At 39.3% G+C, this 20,937-nt stretch overlaps 2 protein-coding genes and 1 long non-coding RNA gene across 8 annotated transcripts in view; 2 read left to right on the forward strand and 1 right to left on the reverse strand.

Moving 5' to 3' along the window:
* CLMN (calmin) overlaps positions 1–9,685 on the forward strand; it is a 75,419-nt gene extending 65,734 nt beyond the window's left edge. For both annotated transcript variants that reach the window (XM_021549674.3, XM_077783975.1), the window contains 3 exons: positions 330–393; positions 1,449–1,510; positions 2,996–9,685. In XM_021549674.3, coding sequence (XP_021405349.2) covers positions 330–393; positions 1,449–1,510; positions 2,996–3,149 — 280 coding nt within the window. In that variant the 3' untranslated portion in view covers positions 3,150–9,685. The remainder of the gene's footprint in view (positions 1–329; positions 394–1,448; positions 1,511–2,995) is intronic.
* A 4,787-nt stretch (positions 9,686–14,472) lies between these two features.
* Positions 14,473–15,576, reverse strand: LOC116183707 (uncharacterized). The gene is made up of 2 exons (XR_004148380.2): positions 15,513–15,576; positions 14,473–14,805 (listed from the first exon to the last, which is right to left on the reverse strand). It is a non-coding gene; the product is annotated as an uncharacterized LOC116183707 (long non-coding RNA).
* Positions 14,544–20,937, forward strand: part of DICER1 (dicer 1, ribonuclease III) — a 66,877-nt gene continuing 60,483 nt past the window's right edge. For 3 of the 5 annotated variants that reach the window (XM_021549682.2, XM_031504918.2, XM_077783976.1), the window contains exon 1: positions 15,689–15,865. The gene's annotated coding sequence lies outside the window, so the exon portion shown is untranslated. Of the gene's footprint in view, positions 14,770–15,566; positions 15,642–15,688; positions 15,866–20,937 lie in introns of those variants that run through there. The other 2 variants (XM_021549685.3, XM_021549683.3) reach the window with 2 other exon arrangements.

A 20,937-nucleotide genomic window follows, 5' to 3' on the forward strand; every position in this document is an offset into this window, starting at 1 on the left:
GTTGTCCCCTTCAAGCTTACTGTTCCCTGTCAGTCCAATTTTTTTATATCAATGGCCATAAAACTTGGGTATACTCTCAGTTAAATGTCAGTGATGTCTCAGATACAATTTTTCAGAAAATGTTCATTTTTGAGAATATGATATTTTTATTCTGGGTCAGATTTTCCCAAAGCCATTTTTATCATGTTACTGATAAATTCCAGTCCATATTCTAATACATGCAGCAATGCATATTTGTGGTTTTGTGTAGCTTAAACCTGTCACATCCATTTGCAGTGTCTCTTTTAAACTAAACTTTATGAATTTAAAAACTTTGCTTTGACATACAGAAGCAGTGACAGTGATGCCAACATTCATCTCCGAAAAAGGTTTTCTCGAAATGCTTCTGAGGAGGTAAGTGTGGACATTTATTTATTACTTTTTCTCTGGTTCTCTCAAACTCCAGAAGTTCACACACTGTAAAAAGACCTCTAACAGTATGAAAGTCTTGTGACTTATAATAATTTTTGTGCTAAAACCAGGCATAGTTGCAAAGTTTTACTGAACTCTCCTAAAAACATACTAAACTTTACTGAACGTTAAGCAGATTCACAAAGGAGTACCTAATACTACAGTTAAATCTGTTGTAACTTTAAATCTTACTTCATCATACCTGTATAGCGGCAACATTTTGCTTGTTTGAAGCTGCTTTTGTTTGCTGCTCCGGTTTCTCTTAGTTTTTGCATTCTCTGTATAATGTTGATGCCCTGGTCTCAACCCTGCAAAAGTGCTGGGTGTCTCCTGAAGAGCACTGTTTCTGAAAAACTGGGCTCCATCCCTTTTCCTCACAGTAGCAGTGTATTGTATTATACTATCAGTAGCAGCAGCTAACCCTAAAAGAATTTTAGTCGTAATGTGAAACTGCGTCCCCAATGACAGATGTGATTCACACTGGCTTCTTGAGAGAACACGATACAGCCGAGGTCTGGATTTTTATTTTTAAAGTCAGAAGGAATAGACAGCATCAGCAATCTGGGCATGCTGAGCAAGGACAGGAATATGGCCATTTTTCAACACAAAACCAGAATTCTAACCATCTTGGAGGATGGTCAGAATTTTTGAGTTTAAAAAAAAATGCTGCCACCAGTGTTCAGTGAAAGGGAGGTTTAACACAGATGCTTTAGTTTTGCAATACTGTCAGAGCTTCCACAAATACATGTGAACAAGGGGAATTTTATTCAAGTGATGAAAGCAGTTGAAAGCAAAAAAATCTTATTTCACAACTTTTTTCCTTTTCTGTGTGTGCACCAGACTGCAGTACTGGATGTGGTGACAGAAAATATGTTTATAAGCACACTTCATTTTAATTGAGCAAACATTGGATACATTTGCATAAAATACACAATTACCACCTTTGTGAGATGCTGCATTTTATTTTTGTTATCTAATCTATTCCTGGTTTGTTTAAGGAAACCTATGGTGTAAACGAGCCGAAGATTACAGATATGGGTGAAAATCCATTAATCATCGGGTGAGTGTTTCTTATTCAGACTGACTTTTGCAAGGAAGCCATAACTCCTAGGCACTACTAGCAGTGATTCAAAGGGAGCTGGAAATTAATTATAATGGTAGCAACTATCTTCTGTAATGGCTCGGAGTCCACGTTTCCCATAGGTGTAAGATACAAAATTTCCTAATTGCTCAGTCTGTCCCTTGACTAAAATGCTTTTTCTTGACCTGAAAGATTCAGCTGTCTAAGCAAGATTTTGAGCATTTTCCCCATGTGGTGGATATCTCTGGCTGAGAGAGGAGTAAGCCCTCTGGCAGCAATGACTCTTTCCATGTTTGGAAGACTGTCAAAACGATATTTAGTGAGATCAGTGCCAGGGAGTTAATTACTTCAGTGGAGCACTGGCCTCTGTTGGAGTATCTATGAGTTTTGCATGTGTGTTTAGTTTAGACTTAGGGTGACTGGTCATGAACACAGAGTGTTCATCCCTTTGGTATTAGAGTCTAAATATCTGTAAGAAACAAGTATCGCTTTAGGTTTTGCCTCTTAGCTGATACTGAATAGTACCTCTTTGAACTTCTAGGTAAAATGATTGTTATATTTAGATGCAGAAAACACACAAAATATTATCAGGATCCACTGGCCTCTCCCTCTGTAAAAAAAACCACAAAATTACACAAATAGCTGTTACAGCTGTATCAGTTGTACAATTTGCTGATATTAAGCGAATTTCATGTAATACTCAGGTATATATCCAGTAGGAGGCCCCAAGTAGAAAAACACCATTTTTCTCCAAAAGTAGATTAAAAACAGTTTGCCAGAGTGATTTTCTTACAGTACTAGAAAATTATAAAATGATTGCACCATCTTGTGCCTTTTTAAATAAGACCTTTCCTTGTCTTTGTAAGAGCTCAGCAGTGGTGGCAGAATCCATCAGGCTTTGCCCTTATGAACCATAGCTGGAAATTTGTGACGTTGAAATTTTGGAGCTGTCCTGCAAACCCCCAGCTGCTAGTTGGTTTCTTGGTTGGAAGTTGTGGGCTTTTTCTGTTTAATATTCTAGTGCCTAGCATGAGGGGCTCTGAAAGTAGATGATCTGGCCAAAGTATATCAAGTCAGATCCAGTGTATAAGCAAAACTGTGGAAGTGTGACATGTGTTGCCCAGTGCTATGTTTACTGTTCTGAAAATAAAAAAGGCATCTTCTTGACAGGTGGAAGTCTCCTTATATCAGAGGGCTGTGCTGTAATGGCACTTACTAAACTACCTGAGAATTTGTCTGAGTTTTCAGAAGATTGATTCTTACATATGTTGACTCCGGAAGGAACACACTGCTAAAGCCCAGTATGTCCCTCCTAGTCTAGCTGAGGCCCTCCAACTGACTAGAGTGAAAAGGTTCAATAAACTGCTGTCTTTTAGACCACCCTCTGACCTTCACAGTAATTATTAACACTGAAGTTTTCTTCTTCTTTTCCTTGCCTCTTACTGAATTCTCTCCTGTTTTCAGGAAGAAAAAGGACTTGGAAGCAAGCGAGACTCCGGCACCAACTCATGAGATAACAATTTTTGAGCAACCAGAGCTATTCTACTTTGTCATTTTCTTTTGGGTGCTGGTCTACTGCCTTTTACTCCTTCCACAGCTTCTTAGCAACAAAGTTTGATCTGTGTGAGGTGTGGAAAATAAAGGGATGGTGGCTGGATTGCTTTGTGTATCTGCATATGAATATGTTCCTTCAGGTGAAGCACAAACAGAAATCCAGGACCTGGTATTTGTGTTTATTATCAGGTTGTCTTCAATTCCGCTACTGTTGTGCTATGACAGTGTCAAAGCACGTTTTATATTATGGTAATTGTGTAAATATATATAAAAATTATCTGATTTAGTAGATGCGATTTTGTACATTTGTGCCTTGCTTTATAAGATGCTCAATAAAACCAGATAATTATCAGTAGAAGTATGAACAATTCAGAGCTCTAGTCTTCAAAAATTATTCTTCTGGCTTCACTTTCTTATGTAGGGCTGATAGGTATGGAAAAGGGATGGTGTTGACTTACCTCTGGATCTGACCACTTGCAAGGGCAAGGCTAGAAATGCTTCTTCACATTTTCCATTTGAAAGAGTTGGAGGCAGAGCAGAGCTACAGGTAGTGAAAACACATCAGGAACTGATTACAGTTCCAGCAGCAAATCCAGTGGTGCAACAAAATCAGGTTGAGGGTTTATTGGGGTAGAGAAGTTTGATTTTTTTTATGATTTAGAGTAATTTTTATCCTGCACCTTTTGGTGTGTTTGATTTTCAGGAATAAATTTGGTATGAAGAAGTGTGAAGAACATACATGCTAGCTGCTTCTTAGGAGACTTTATATGAGAAATCTCAGCCCAGAAACTAAAGTTTTAAGAAAGTACCTCAGTGCTTCCGAGTCTGCTTTTGCTTAAATTTCTTTGCTGCTTTAATTAACAAATTGCATAAAGATTTCTCTCTTTTGCAGATACAAAAAATAATAGGTAACAGTAGCTGAGGTTACTGTTAAGGCACTAGGGTGTGGTAAAATAATTTGAAATATCTTTTAAGTGTCCAATTCAATTGAGAAAGAAATGACAGATGTAAAACTAAATACAAAAAAATGCTGACAATGAGTACTGACTTCCTAGTGTGACTGAAGTGATTCCTGTGGCTTATCCATGGGCACAGTTGAGCTACTTCTGCCACTTGTAATTTTTGTCCACATCAATGATCACTTTAGGATATTTGATATAGGATTTTTGCCAGAGAAGGTGTAATCCATGCTTTGTAGAACAAAAAAAGAAGTCTTCATTTTCAAAGCAGTAACTTCTCTCCACGTGACTATTTCTAATTGAAACATTTTTAGTTTCATGGTATGCTTTATGAGGCTACATCACATTGCTTCTTCCATCTGAAAATTCAGAAGGTTGACTGTAATATACTTCCTAAAATGAAGGATTTTATAATTTTACATTGAGTGAAAATTAAATGACATGACTATAAGTTTTACATATTTTGTTGTAGCATAAGGTGTATCCCTGCCCTGGCTAAGTTTTCAGATGAACTAATAACACCTGGGATCAAGATACATCAAAATATGCAGTAAATTATTTACAGGTATTTAAAACCTGTCTGTAGTCATGTTACCTGCTGGAGCAATCCTAACCATCCATCACACTTCATTCTTCTTCATAAGCTTTTTGTTCCCCTAGGATTTTTCTCCTGAGCTGCAGTTAGAATTCAATAGAAGTAAGGAATGACAGGAGATCTTAAACATTGAAGATAAAATTCTGAGCCCCTTTCCACAAAGCTGAACTCTTTCCTATTTTGTCCTGCCACTGTTGACTAGAACTGGATTCACCCCATGAACCTAGAAATAAGATCCATTGTTCTTGATGAGGAAGAGATCAAAATGTCCCAGCTTAATTTGGCTTAAATCAGCTTAAGTAAAAAAAAAAAAAAACATTTCTTTCATCCTGTTCACAAAAGCAGTCAAGATTCTGAGTCAGCAGATTTTGTGATCCATGAACTTGTTTGTGCTTGTTGTGGAAGGCAGTGATACTTTCTTCCAAAAGAAAACCTATATGGCAATTTTTGAAAGTGCTTTCTCGAAGTAGACTAAATTAGAAAGATGAAAGGTTAGCGCTTTCTCTTCTGAAAGAATAAAATTTAGTACAAGAAACATTTTATGCTTATCCTGAAAACCAGGGAATACCAGGGTGGGATAGGGCATCTATTTAATAGCTGCAAGCAGCAGTGTACTGCACTAGTTTGGAGCAAAATGTTGACAGCTTTTCGTTATGTTTCACTCTTCATAGGTCTCTTTGGTTTATGACGACTTTTTCTGACCCTTTGTGTCTTTACTCTGGTTCTTCCATGTCATTAATCTTCAGCAGAGACTATTTGGAGTTGGATTACAGTCTCTTTATAGGGCTTTACAGCTATCAAAGTTCAATCAATTATGCTGCCTTCTTGTTTCCTTCCTCCTAAGAAAATTAATCAGGATGAGGAGCTCTTTGGATGTCTTAGCTAAATTACTTACATCCATGAAGAATGGAAAGGTGAATGGGAATGCACTGATGCCAGAAATATCATTACACAGTATTTTTCTCCAAGGAGGAGAAAACCCAAGGTTTTCTTTGTTACCTGCCACTGATGAACTGTGATTGATACATTGAAATGAGCAGTTAAAATGTCAAACAGCATCCCACAACCCCATTGTATTGGTCATCTCCACAGTGTTTAAACTGAGGTACACTTTCCAGCCTGTCCCACTGAGAGACAGAGATTGCTTCTTCCATCCAAAATAGATGGAACAAAAATACTAAGCCATTCCATGATATTTGGTATTACATTGCTTTCAGTTTTTAGGTTTGTTTTGTTGTGGGTGTGCTATAACAGAAGCAGTGTACCTTACCCACCCATTCCATGGGTAAGAAGATCCAGGGTGAAGCACTAAGAGTGATTATACTGATGTTGTCAATTGTGTTTAAAACAACTAAACTCTTCAAGACTTTTGCCTTTACCTCGAACTGTAAGGACTGACATCTGCATAAGCAGCAGCTTCCCCTACTTAAACTGACTTGTGAGCCTGCATCTCTTCTTCCACAGTGCAAGATCCAATTCCTTAATGCAAGTGCCCTGTTCTGAAAACACTGCTTGGTTTTAGGATTTGTAGACTATTCTGAACTACTTCCTAAAAACTTGGTTATGAAACATTTATTATGGCAAAGTCTATTTTAAGCTGCTGCCCAGAGGACTGACTGGCTATAGTGGAGGGTTTAAACTCTGGGCAACCCATTGTCTACCCATTTTCCAATAGGTATGTGCACTGTCTGAATACAGAGGTTTTGCTGAACTTTTGCCTGGATTGAAAAATGCTAAGCTTGAACTGCCCACGTATGGTATTTTGATTTGGAAGCTGAATTCAGGTACACAGGGGTACTGATCTGTTAAGACTCTTTCTAAAACCTGCTGGTTTTGAGCAAATGTGGGTAGCAGAGCATTGTGAAGTGTGAGCGTCAGGAAGTGCCTTGAGGATCACTGGATAAAGGATGTTCGGTGTTCACAGAAGCAGCATTAAAGACTGAGTGGCAACTATAATAGGATGGTTCAATGTTGTTGTAGTCATGTAACTTAACCACAAAGTATTTCATCATGACTTTATAGAAAGTGCAAGGAAAGATAAACCATTAAAAAGATAGAACCCCACTAAACATTTACAGGGCAGATGATTTAGAGTTGAAGGAGTGAGTAAAACATTCACATAATCTACAAACTGACCAGATTATAGCTTTTGCCAAATTGTAGGAAATTATTAGTGCTAAGGCAGAGCAAACACAAACTACAGTACAAAATGACAATCAATTTTCAATGCCATGAATATTTTTTCGAGATTGAGCTCTAAAATGTATTTTTATTGAGTTTCTAGATTGTAATGAATGTGTCTACAGAATTTTATGCAAAGCTTGAGAATTCAGCTGTTTTAAAATGATTTTTTATATAGCAGTGATTAATTTATCTATATATTTAATAGAATTGTAAAACCATTTTAAGAGTACCTGTAAAATTCTATGTATGTGATACAATTATTTATTAATTATGACTCATGAGAATGAACATTAAGCTATGCATTGGTTGTGTCATCCATTTGAAAACCAGAAACTGCAAACAGGAGAAGAGCTTTTAATGAACAGCAGATCTGAAAAGCAGGGGAAATGATTGAATACATTTGTGTGATTCTTAAAGCTGCATAGCAATATGTAATTTTGTGATGTTAAACTTTCAGCTAAAGTTGCAAAATATACTGAGTGATTGAGCTACTTTCCTCCATTAAAACTTCCTGAGGCTGAAATCTCTACATGTTGATATTTGGCGTCTAAACACACTTAAATCCTGTAAACTTTCTGGACACTCTTAGTTTACTCCTGTTCAGTATGACTGTAACTTTATTCAAATGGTGTTCCACTGAGTTTACAAGGGTACCATGCCATACCCAGTGGAGGTTTTTAGGGTTCTCTGCACTAATCCTCAAAGAATCCGACCTGTAGGAAATTCATTTGGCCAGTGTATGTGGTATCACATACAGCCATCTAACATAATAATAATTATAACTGTGCATTATCACTTATGCTAGCTTTAAATACTTGGGAGTCCCTTCTTGCCAAGCACAAACATGAATGCATCCAGTGATGTGTTCAGTTTCTCTACTTCTGTGGAAGTCAGTGCAACACATCTGTGTGCTAAGCACACACTACAAGATCTGGCCCTGAGGGCACATAAATCAACATCAACCACATAGGCCAGGAAGTCGCTGGAGCCTATGCAATGCCCATGTAAATTCAATGTACACCAAGAAAACACCACTCACTTCAGTTACCTCCATTTTACACAGAGCATTTGTTTTCCTAAATTCTGCAGAATCAACCCTCCAAAGAGAGGAAGTTAACATCTATTTCCATCTTCAACTAAGAGAACAGCAGCAGGGAACAAATAACTGGAAAACAAGTGTGAGATTTCAGGCTGACGTATGGCCATGGAAGTTCCCAAACTGCTACAGCTGAAAGCTCATACCATGACAATAGGTTGCCTGCTGTTTCCATTGAGCTTATAGGTAGCAGATTTGAATGGAAGTAAAAAACACTAAATCCTTTGTATTTCTGCATTGTGCAGGTTTTTGTCAGGTAAATAACTTCCCCTGACACACCAATGACAACACTAATTTACAGCTGCCCAACTACCATGTTCATGTTCCAGGTTTGCATCTAAACAGGACACACAATGTGGCTTGTCCTTGCCCATGCCAGCCCAAGATCATGAAGCTGTTCATGCAGGAGAATGGGATACATGCACATTAAATGAGATGGAAAAGTTATGTTCTCTGTGGAGAAACTCGCTTTTTCTGTCCATAGCTTCACACAACTCCAGAGCTCACAAAGGGTGAAAAATTAATCCTTATTTGTTCAAGTGCCATAGTCATTTCAGGGTTATCTTAACTGAAATTGTGGAACATCAAAGTGTTTCTTTCCTCCACTAAATGTAAGACATGGAAAACTTCCTTCCACCTCAGTGGCACTTTTGACAATTCCTTTCCAAGCACATGCTACTGCTGATATTGGAAAATGAGCCCCATGTTATTTCTCCCCATAGTGGGGGGAAATATCTTAAGTTTATGTCTCTGGAACATAAAATTGGCCCCTCAGTGATTAATATATTTTTTTTCTTCTTCATTAAAAGGTTAGAAGGACCAACAAAAATTATTTTACCCTAGTAAGAAATACTATAACCTACCATTCCAAGAAAGACTAGTTCCTGGTTGTCACTGCTGTGTTGAAGCCAGGTAATATATTTTTCCCCGAATAGTTTCATTACTTTCACTGGGCCTTCCTGGAATCTCTTTGATTAGCAGAATAGATTTGCTGTGTCCAGGGACTAGTTTGTACAGGGGGGTCCTTGGTCTATGGCCATTATTAAGACTGTAAGAGAAAATCACTCTTGTTTATTTCAAAATGACTGGTCTGATGTGAATCAAGTAACTTTCAACATATATGCTGCTGAGTCCTTGAGAGAAACAATGCAGTCACATTTTAATGCCAAATAAGTTACACAAGTTAAATACGTATTTTTACTGTAATGAAAAATTCAACTTGTACTTTTGTCTTGAACAAAACATTTTAGTAGGTATACCACCTTGTGCTATTGTATACCACTGTGTAAAAAGCTGAATAAACTGTTTTACCTTTCTTGTTAAAGTTCTCTAGTTTAAACTGTAAAGTGCTAGATGGCTAAAGAGTTAATGAGGGACTTCATCCTAAATAGATAATTTGTACGTAAGGAATGTAATATTTAAAATACATGTTTCTCTTTGGCAAGTGTTGAGGAATGATGATTTTTTTAAAATGAGAACAAATGCTGGGAGAATTTGAGTGGTGTCCAGATATAAGGAAGGAAATGCATTTTCATGTACTTTCAAATACATTTCTTTTGAATACTTCAGTCAGAGGCTTGTATTGGATGTTTGCACTTGTTGATCAAAGCTAATTTTTGTGAGAAAGAACTAAATTCTTCTGTATAGCCGTTAAACAAAATGTTTTAAGAAACTGTTATGCTTATTAAGAATAGTATTTACTAGTGAATAGCTGCAATTTATTTTACAGAATCTCCAGTTTTGAAATAAATGGACAGGCTTCCTAATCTGTTACCTGTGGGTTTGTCCTTGTGGATTCTAATTGTTGAATTTATTAATTGTTATTATTATATATTGTATCTATTATATATATTATTTTTTATCTATCTACACATTTTCATGCCTAGAAACTAAATGCATGTTCCAGGAGGAAAGACCTCAGTAAAGACTGCAAATTCATAAAGTGCATTGTTTCCCACTTACCCAAAAAGTGACTTTTCATTTTGGAGGAAGCATCCAAACTTTTTTTCTGGTCAACAAACAAATGGATTCAAAAATTCTATAAAGGGGAAGAATTACTAACTTATTAATGCATAGAAACTGGCATTATAAAGGGAATCATGGAAAAGCTTACAAAAACAGTTGTGCTTAATTATTTACTGTTCTTACAATTTGTTTATCTGGGTTGTGTCTATATATATGTTTAGACTTGGGCATTAGTAAATTACTAGCTGCAGTACCATTTCATATTTACTATGTAGTTTCCCCCTACATCTTAATTCCCTGTGCAGTATATGAGAAAAAGAAAATATAATACAATAGAGTTGCAATACAGTTCAGAATTTGCCCCATGATGTGTGTCCTGAAAAATATATCTAAATTGGATAAATACACTGAAAGGAAATGGCATATGGGAAAGGTATAGGAATGCTTCCTCTCTAAAAGTTTCATGGGTATCACACTTTAGGACTTGTAAATATTCCTCTAATCCTTCTACAAAATCAAATCACCTCACATGTTTTCAAAGTGCTTCTAACCACTCCTGCAGTGGTTGTACTTGCCTATTGGACCAGCCTTCCCCACACCCAAGTGTACATAGCAGGAGAATATTCATGGTTCTGTTGAGATTTTGGGATATTTGGGCCCAGTCCTGATAGCAATGTAGATTTCCAGAATCATAGAACAGTTTGGACTGGAAGAGACCTTAAAATGTTATCTAGTCTACCTGCTCTGCCATGGGCACCTTCATCAAATCAGGTTGCTTGAAGACCTGTCCAGTCTGGCCAAGTGTTTCCAGGGATAGGGCATCTACCACTTTCCATAACCAAAACTTTAAAATCTCTAAATACACTTTGGTTTTTGGTTTTGTTTTGGTTTGATTTTTAAATATTTTTTTTTTTTTTTTGCTACTGACATTGTGGTTAGGAATTTGCAAGTGCACTGGGGAGGGAGGGTGCAAAATTCAAATAGGTAAGATTGGTCATCTCAGTGTGTGGAAGCAGAGTATACTTTTACAGTGGTATGAGATCCAAACTTTAGTTCAAATTCAAACATAGCAAGACAGGAACCATTGGACTGGTTTTCTTTTAACTACTCTGGGATAAAAGTTATTCTGACAGAAACTCAAAAATAATCTCCCTTATCCTTGTTGTGTAATTACAGTTATTGTAGCTTGAAGATTATGTATATGCAGTGTTGGAAACACTGGATTCATCTGGACCTTAGCAGCAACAAAGACAAGCACAGGGTTCATTTCAGATAAGGAGCCCTACACGTGTACACACTGAGTATGCACTTGGGTTGTGCAGGAGCGCAGACCTCCTAAGGATAACCTGTGGCCATCACACATATTCTTGGTGGTGGTGTAAACTGAAACCTTCATCCTCTCTTCAGGGCTCATTTTACCTGGTCAGTAAACAAAAGCCAGCAGGAGCACGGATATAGCAAAGCCTTTGACTTGAGCTGTGCTCTCTCTTATGACACCAATATATGGTGGTAATCTTTTCTTGAGTTGATATTTCTACTGATGTTACAAGGATTATTTCCAGGAGAGCTAATTGCAGCAATATATGAGATGCCTTTTGTGACTAACTCCATTCCTTGGTGAGACAGTACCACTGGATTATCACAGTCCTTGGCAAACTACTCTTTGTCTTGGAATGTCATATAACATATGATCAAAGCAAAATGTATAGCTCCATCTGCTGTAAATACTTTGAATTTATTATTTTTCATTTCTTTTTTATGTTTGCTCTGTACCCTGGGGAACAGATTTATCACTCTGCTGATAAGTATTTTCTGTATGTTATCAAGAATTGACATGCATATAGATTTATATGTTGTAAAGTGATATTTCTTGGTTCTCAGGCATAAATGAGCATTAACAAGGGTATATCTCAAGGACATCAGGAACTTCTATTAACTGTTGTATGACAAATCTTTCGTATTGTGCCATTGCAGCTACTTGTAAATTGCTCCCCTTTTTCAGTAAAAAAACCCCATCAGGTGAAGTCCCGGGTGACTGGAAAAAGGAAACCCTGCACCCATTTTTAGAAAAGGCAGAAAGGGAGAGCCTTTCCCCCTTGCTCCTCTGGTTCCCTACTGGCACAAACTTGAGAGGAAACAGTGCAGTACTCAGTTCTTCAAGGGTTAACATCATCAGTAAAGCTGAGCAAAACTTTTCCTTCTTGCTGCCCATGTTCAGGAGATGTTTGTAGTCACACCAGAGTCTTTTGTGACTCCCTCCTTTTTCTACTTTTGATGTATTTATAAATTTATAGGAAAATTAATCACAGTATCCAAACCCATTGTAGCTTTGATGGCATAAAAAAAAAGCCAAAAATTATTTCTAAAGGAGTTGGAAGCCAATTTTGGTTTAAAAATATTCTCTCTCTGTGAGGCATTCCAGAAAAGCCAACCGAATTACAAGCTCAGAGTTGAATACAAATCTTGTGGTTGACATAAATTTTGTTCCCAATTTTTTTTCAGCCACTGGTAGCTATATGGGGTCAAAAACGGATTTTTTTCCTAACAGAACATTTATTTTTCTCCATCCCTCTTCCTTACCAGTGATTTAAATTTGTTTAGTTTCTTCAGTGATGTGTCACTGTGATAGAGACACTCTAGAGACTGTAAGTAGAAGATGATGGAGGAGATCATCAGTCTGGAGAAATCCAAGGAAAAAGCAGGGAACTTTGCCTGGGAAATGCTGCCAGGAGACAGAGGGGTCAGTTTCCAAACTACATCAGCTCATATCCTCATGTCAGTAATTTAAAGAGGTAAAAAAAAAAATAATAATTTAAGTTTTTCTTGCACTAAGGAAAATATCCTTGGAATTACGAAGTCTGGGTCACTGAAGTGGGAAAACATGCCAATATTTTTCTTTTTTAATGCATGTTAGGGTGAGACAAAGATTCATGCAACCTAACACCTTGTTAAAATCTAAGCCTCAGTTTTAGAAATGGAATCTTCTTTCTTCCAACTTCCTTCTCTATAATCATACCTGCAGCTTTTTCTCATAATACCCTGCAGGCGTTATTATTAGCAACGTGTTTTAAAATGTTTGCAGCTGCTCTTTCCAGCAGTGATTCACAGCTATGAGCTGGAAAACCTGGTAGCCAGACTGGGGGCTTCTTGAGAGGAAAGCCTCAAGGAAAAATTTCCCAAGTGGAGGGCAGAATAGACACATCCTTTCCTGGCCAGAAACTAGAATGCAACACTTGGGCAGCTATTTCCTTGGTAACTGCCAGCTTGTTTCAAAGTGCGTTTCTGAACCAGGGTGTGACACGGGGTCAGAAGACATCGCGGCTGGTACCGACAGCAGGGAACAACAGAGGTCACCATTGTCGCACAGGATGGAACCTCTTCAGAGCCCATTTTAGACCCTGGAGCTGAAATGCCTGGTTTCCACCAGTGTGATTGGACAGTTCTGTAGCAGGAACAAAGACAATTCTTTGTGACAAAGTGATCTTTAATGACAGTTTTCCTCTTTTCTAACCCAAACAGAATCTTTCTTTAATCTTAGTCAATGTAAAAAACCAGAAAAGCCTCCACTCATCCCTAATTTTTTTAAAAAGGGAGATCGATGTCTCTATTTTCTTGTTGTCTAACAACAGTTACCCCATAAAGTAAATATCAGTATTTATAGTACTAAAGATATGGGGAATGCTGTTACTTGGTACATTGTTACTTATTCTTTTCCAGATTTTAATAGTTGGGTAGTGTGTCCTTTTCATCCCACAGCCTGTTTGCTTTGTTTTTATGGTTGGTTGTGTGGTTTTTGTACCAAACTCTGAATGCCAACCAGTTTGAAGTATGTGGAGATTTCAGTTGCATCTCACACTGATGAGATCATCTCACTTTAAAAATGTTTGTAAGGAATTTGTGAAATCAACATAAAAGTACATTTTTAATTTGGGGTTAAACTCTGAAGGTTAGGTCTAATTACACAAATATATGACATCAAATATCTTTTTCTTATAATAGAGAGAGGGTAGTGGGGACAAGATTGTAAGGAACAGCACAGATTGTATCCTGTGCTTTTAAATCAAAAACTCCTGTCAGCAGGCAGGCTCAAAGAGGAATGAGCTGTGGAGAAAGACACCCAATTTTATAAGAAAATAACTTCCAGAATTCTCCTGGCATTTGTCTATTTTGTTTTCTAAGTATTCTGCTTGCTTTCTCTTTGAACCTACTTGAAATGGATAAATTTCATTCTTTAACCATGGTCTGCACTAAGGAGGGTTTCTTTCTGCTCTATTTTATGTTAGAAGGAATCAAGAATGCCAATTTCCTTCATTACTTCAGCTAAAATTGGAAAAATAGACCCATATGCTCTGACAGTTCCCACTGGATAAGACTGAACAGCTGCTCTTCTTCCTCAGCTTTTGTCATGGGATATAATTATTCTTCCATCCATAAAAAAACAGAAGGATGCCCTTTCAATCCTATAAAAATACCCAGTACTGTAACACTTAACAACATAATGGCAGGCATTACAGAAGTTCTGTTCTAAACAGCAGCAGAGGTTTGTGCCAAGAAAATACTTAATTTGATAATATCCCAGGCCTCTAGATCACTTTGAATCTGAAGTAATTTTATTCAGGTTGTTTTAAATGGATCTTAGGAGTGCTCCAGTCAGCTTTATCTTTTTCATACTGATTTTGCAGGCACACTGTGTTACCATGGCAAGTCCCCGGTAGAGAGCAGACAGAAGGAGGAAGCAGGATGTCCAGCAAACAGATCTTCCATTGAAAACAGACTGCCTTCCACTCAGCTTACAAGGGCAGTGGCTGGCCAGAAGTGGCATGGCATTTATGGTCATCTTTATCAGGCACCAAGGCCGATCACCATCCAGTCCTTGTGCAAGCAGGTGAGATCGCAGGAGACTCTCACTCCGTCCTCTGGCCTAAAACAAATGTAACTCATTCACCTCTGGCTGAAGGGTTTTGGTGGTGACAAAACCTTACCCTACACCAACTGTTTAATTCCAGACATTTCAGGGCACTTCTATAAACATTTAGCAGTTAACATCTACCAGATCAATGGAGTGTTGCCAAAGTACTGGAGTGAGACCAGTGCTCCAGCCAGGCAACAATCTGCCTCATGCAGTGACAGAAGGAGATGCTGCCTTGGGAGTCCACAAAACCCATCTACCTTCAGCTGTCCCTTCTTCTTCCACCTTCTGGGCCCTGCACCAGAAAAGACTAAAGGCTCCCCAGTGGAAAAGTAGAGCCTTGCCTTTGGCAGGAAAGTGACTTCTTACAGAAATGGCCAGCTGTGCGTGGAAAGGTGGGACATTTGGCATTGTCAAAAGGGATCACCTTTTTCCCCTGCGATAGAACAAGCCCATCCCCTCAGCTCCGTGCCTCCATCACCAGTCACTGCACAACGCGCAGCGGCACAAGGAGCGAGGCCGGGCGCTCGCCCCTTCCCAAGATGGCGGGCGCCGCCCCCGCCTCAGCGCCTCGGCGCGCCCCCGCCCCAGCGCGCGAGACCCGCCCGCCGCGCGGCGGGGGAGGGGAGCGAGGGAGCGCGCGCGCACGTGAGCGCCCCGAGGCTCTCCGGCAGGCGCTGTGTCCCGCCGTGCCATTGGCCGCCTCGCGAACCTTTCACCTTTTACCCGGCTGCGGCCGCCAATCGCCGGCCTCCTCTCATAGCGTGGGGGGATGCAGAGCGTGCGGACTGCGCAGGGCGGAATTCTCGGAGCGGGGTTGCGCCGCGGGCGCTGGGCAGCCCCCGTTGGTACGGGCGGGAGGGGCGGGGGCGGCGCTCCGTTTGCGTAGCGCCGACCGTAGCTCAGGGGCAAGGGAGGGAGGGGGAGGCCGTCCCGGGCCCAGGTGAATGGAGGGACCTGACAGCTGCGGGGACTGAGGCGGCGGCGGCGGCGGGGAAATGGCGGCGGCGGGAGCACAATGAGACGCGGCCTGTAGTAGGGGGAAGCGCCGGGCTGGGTCCGGTCCGAGCAGGTAGGAGATGGCGCGCCGGGAGCTGCATGGCGGCCGAGCGCGGGTGTGTCGCGCCCGCTGGCCGCAGCTCCCGTGGTCCCGGCGCCTCGGCCAGAGGGGAGGGATGGCGGCAGCCTTCCCTCCCTCCGTCCCTCCCGGGGCCCGGGCGGTGCTGCCCCGCCTCCGCCCCAGCGGCCTCCTGGGCCCCGCGGTCGGCCTGGGCCGCTGCCCCGGCGGGGCCCGCACGGCCGGGCCGCGGCCCCGCTCGGCTTTGTCTGCGAGCGGCGCCTCCCGGGGGCTCCGGGCCCCCGGCCCTGTCAGGGAAGGCAGTAAAGGAGTTGAAACTCAGCACTGCTGATGGTAAAGGCGATATAAGAATGTCTTGGTTCTTCTTTGCTTCCTTTCCATCCTTTTCCAGGGCAAATTAAGGCAGCGTGATTAAAGGCAGACCTTTTACTGTGTGAACGTGTGTTGAAAAGTGAAAGGTTGAAAGACATACATTTTTGCACAGGGCTTTTTTGTTGTATTAGGTAATATAGATGTAGCTCGCATGAGTAGAAAATGGGGGACGATACTGATATCTGACCAAAAAAATAAAAAGGTATTTTTTGTGTGCATTATGCTTAACCAGAAATTAGTGTTCAGTAAAAGTGAGTCTCAAAGTGAATAGTGAATCTCAGTTAACTGCTAACAGTCTGAAGGATGTTTGGCACTTCAGACCCTTCAGACCAGCTTTGAGTATTTTTGATGTTGAGATTTTGGTCTTCAAGTTAGGTGGTTGGCTCAAGTGGTGAAAGTGTGTATGTTGGAAGTATGTCTTCAGTTTTCTTTCCCTTAACGTGGTAATGAAAACAGTTAACTTTGCAGACACTCAGTTTGCCCTGTGTTTTATGTGTTTTCTTTAAGCCACTCTGGATGTTCTGTTGAAATGCTGACTGCATGTGCATGTTCTGTAGGTGGGGGTGGTGCTTGTTTTAGCAAGTTCATACAGACACTAACTGCAAGTAATTTCATAACTATTTTCCCGAGTTCCTTTCTTAAGAGAGTCTTTCTTATTGTCTATTTCCACACTGTGTGCTTGAGCTTTGAAGATGTTACTAGCAAATTTCAGCTGGAAGGTGCTTTTTTTACATCTTTAATAATTGGATTGTTACTTTATTAATTGGTAGAGTTAAAAATATGTATATATTTATTCAGAAGTGTTTACCCTGAATTAGTTACTGCTGTTCTTCAAAGCATCCTGATTACAGTTCTGTGAAAGTGGTAGGTCAGTACTTGGCAGCCACAAAGGGTTTAATATGAGAATTAACAATTGAGAAGACAATGACATCAATATGTCATTGTATAAACCCATTCTCAGTCCATATGTTTAACATTAAGTGCAGTTTGGGTATTTTCTCTCTCTCTCTTCTCCTTTAGAAAGGTTGTATTAGGCTAAGAGAAGTGTAGATGGAAAATTGACTGGGGCTTTTCACGTGAGGAAGGATATACCAGTGAAGGATAACAAACATCAGAAAGAGAGTCATGAAGAAAGTAGAAGGAAGTGTTGACTTTTTGTTTGTTTCTCCTGTTTTTTGAAGGATTTCTGTATCCTACAGACTGAACACAAATGTGGTACTCCTTGACACTGTAACTGAACTACATGGTGCATCAGTCTGTTGGGAATGCCAGGAGTTTACCAGACAGTTGAAACAATTAATTTGTAGTGAGGTTTATCCAAGGGTCTAAGACCAAAAGTACCTTTTCAATCTTGGCAAACACCAAGGTGCAGCTCCATACATGTCCTCCACTGGTTACTGGTAGGGGGAAGCCAAACAAGCTGTTTTGTCTGTTATATTACAATAATGTTTTTCTAGAAGTTAAACTTTTTTTTTCCTTTCTTTTTAAAAATACCTTGTTCATCTGTAGCATACAAATGGAAAAAACCTAAAACCTGCAGTTTAAAAACAGATGCATTTTCATGGATTTTTTAAATGTAGTCCATAGATGTTTCTCCTTTCCCACCTCAAAAATGTGCAAAGTACATTGCCACCTTTTCAGCAAAGTATGGATTTGCTTCAGCACAGGTGCTGAGAGTCTGAGTATCCCTGCCTAACCCATGCTGGCTTTCAGTATGAGCTGTCTAAATGTACATTGATCTGTATTCAATGCAAATTATTGGCAAAACCAAATGAAAACATATGCATTATTTAAAAAGAGAGGAGTTATTTAGAAAAATGGATAAAAGAGCTGAAATAATTTGGTTTCTTTTTAGATAAGCTCTAGAATATAAGTGAGAGCAAAAATTCAGGAAGATTTTGAAAAGGATTCTAGGGCTTTAGGGACAATGAGGGTTACAGTAAGTGCTAAGATTACAGACAGGTTTTTTATTTTGAGGCATAGGTCACTTGATTGCTACCAAATTGTTTTTTGCCTTTTTTGCTTTTTTATATTCTCTATAGTCTTTACATTTATATATTTGTAGCTCCATAGCCTATTACTGTATTTGTAGCGAGCATTTTACCTACTCATTGGACAGAAAGACAAAAGAAATTCCCCAGCTCCTCTAAGCCCTGGGGGTCCGAGGTTAGGTCCTCTGGGAGCTGTGGTCAAAATGACTTCTCAAGACACATTTTCATGAACAAAGATTAGTTATTATCCTAGGGGGACTTTCAGAAAAGGGTAGAACCAGGGGAGGAATTGCCTTATCACCTGTGTCTCTAATTGGGGATTCTTGTAAGTTATGCTAATTTCCAAAAATAAAAAAATTCTATCTGCTTTATGTTATGTGTGTATCTCCGGTGCTTTTCATCCAGCATGTTGTGCCCCATAAGGATCCTTGTAAAGGTAACCCCTTTTTATCACCTAACTGTGTCTGGCTCATGATTGTAGGGCCAGTGAAAAGGCATCACTATTAGGCAGCAGGAAGAACTTCAGAACATTCTGAGATGGGTTGTTCTGTTCCATAATTCTCTCTGACCTTTTTCCCTCTCATGTAGGTAATACAAACTAGGGAGTACGCTGAATGTGATGTGTTGTTGGCAGAACAGCAAGGTGGCTCCTGTGTCCTGGTGCCTGACTGTAACCATCCACTGGCCATCTGTATCCCATCACCTTCATGTGTTCAAGTAATTTCTTCAGACTGATAGCAGAAGTTTGGTTTTATTTATATAGATATTTTTAGGAAGTGCTACTTTTAAAGAAAGTAAAAGTATCATAGCGTTGTGTAGAACAGGAGCTTCTATAAAATGTTTGGAATGTGTTTTCAGAATGCTATATCCTGAAGGCTAAGAATAGTTGGAGTAGATCAGAAAGCATGATTTTGCTTGGCACCTTCCTGACATCTGTTTTTTCATCCTTTTGTGAGTGCCATATGTATTGTGATAAGCCAGAAGAGAAGAAACTTGATATATAATAAAAATTAAAAGTTAATTTTTTGTCTGAAGTAGCAATCTTAGTTGACATTTCAAGTTTTGGTGTCTAAACTGTATTGACTGGGGGTATAGTAGCTTTAGGACTGTTACTAAAACATTCTAGAAGGCTTAATCTAGAGAGCAAAGTACTGCCTACTTTAATGTATGCCATGTTATTATATTAGGTAAACTCTTGGTTTTGATAGTTCTTGCATGCTTATCTAGTAACATAATGTTTCAGGTTTGCGTGCTGAGCAGTGTATTTGGAATTCCCTGTTATTTCTGCTCTGTATTGCAGACTGCATTAGTTAAATCAGTTTTCCATTATATTTATTACCTTCAAAATCATGCAGTCAAGAAACGGAGGACTGAAACTCATGTCAAGGAATTTACTTGCATTGTTGCACAGCTGGAGGTGTTGAAAGGCTGTTCTCTGATGGGAAAGAGAAGAAAGAGCAATATTTTCCACTTTCCCCTGGATCCAAGAGACTTCAGTACTGCTTGTTGTGGCCCTTCCTAGAAGTACAGTCCACTTGTCAGTCTGTGATCTGTGTTTTGGTTGGCATGAGTGTTACTAGTGAGTTCCTTCTCACCAAGGCAAAAAATAGAGTTCTCTCTTGATCTTTGCTAATGGTAGTAGAAAATCTTGGTTTGCTATGCTTTCTTTTCTTTATGACAGTGACTCAGTACATCTGTGATGTAAGCTGGCAGGATCAGTTTCTGCCCATGATTTAAATGTTCTGTTATTCTTCATAAAGGATTAATTTCTTTGGGCTCATTGAATGAGAGTGAGAGATCTGAGAAGCAGCAGGGTAGCTCCTGACTTGAAGGATTCGTTGCTGGAAACAGAGGTGGTCAGTTTGGGGCTGTTTTAGCTGGCCTTGGGATTTTTTTGTTTGTTTTAAATATCAGTATCCTTGTATTTTTTCCATTTGTGCAAATGCACACACAAACATAAAAAAAACCCTTAACCCCAAATGTATGTTTGAACCAACCCCTTATTGTTAGTTATTAAAACCTGATTTCTGGTGCCTGTCTCCTCTTTTGGATTCTGATTCTTAATAATTTGTCAAACCATGTAGCAGCCTTTCCTCAGCTGAAATGCTGGTAAGCTGGGTAGCAATAAAAAAATTTAAGTATAAGAATTTAGGAATTTTATTTTTGAAAACTGAGTTTGAACTTTAGACCTGTCCACTTACTGATTGCATAAGTCTTAAATCTCCTTTCCTTAGGAAGTGAGGTAAATACGTTTTGCTTTTTCAGGTTAATTTGTTTGATACCATTGAGATGATTTGGCTATGCAAGCATGTCTGGGCTGGCTACCTTTGCAATTCATGTTTCTCTTTTGTTTGCAAAGTCTGCTTTGTTTCTGATCTAGACCAAGTTTCTTACAACTTTCTTTGAACTGTTACTGGCCTTTTATGATATTTCTGCTCTATATTTTTTTGTTCAAGCAGAAATGAATAAAAAAGGTTTAGCTTTATAAAGGTGAAGTTGCCTTGTAGTTTGTAGTAAAAACTTTTAGAAGTGATCTGAATTCTAGACAGCACTCAAACCATAGAATACCTAACTTCTCTCACTGAATTTTGGCAAGTTAATTCAGGTATTTTTGTTTTCACCTCTTCTTTTGAGTTTAACTTTCAAGTGCATAAATAAAAGACATTTTTCAGATGTTTATATTCTACATACTTTAAAACATTT

Source organism: Lonchura striata, chromosome 6 (genome assembly GCF_046129695.1).
Source record: "Lonchura striata isolate bLonStr1 chromosome 6, bLonStr1.mat, whole genome shotgun sequence".
Taxonomy (NCBI): Eukaryota; Metazoa; Chordata; class Aves; order Passeriformes; family Estrildidae; genus Lonchura; species Lonchura striata.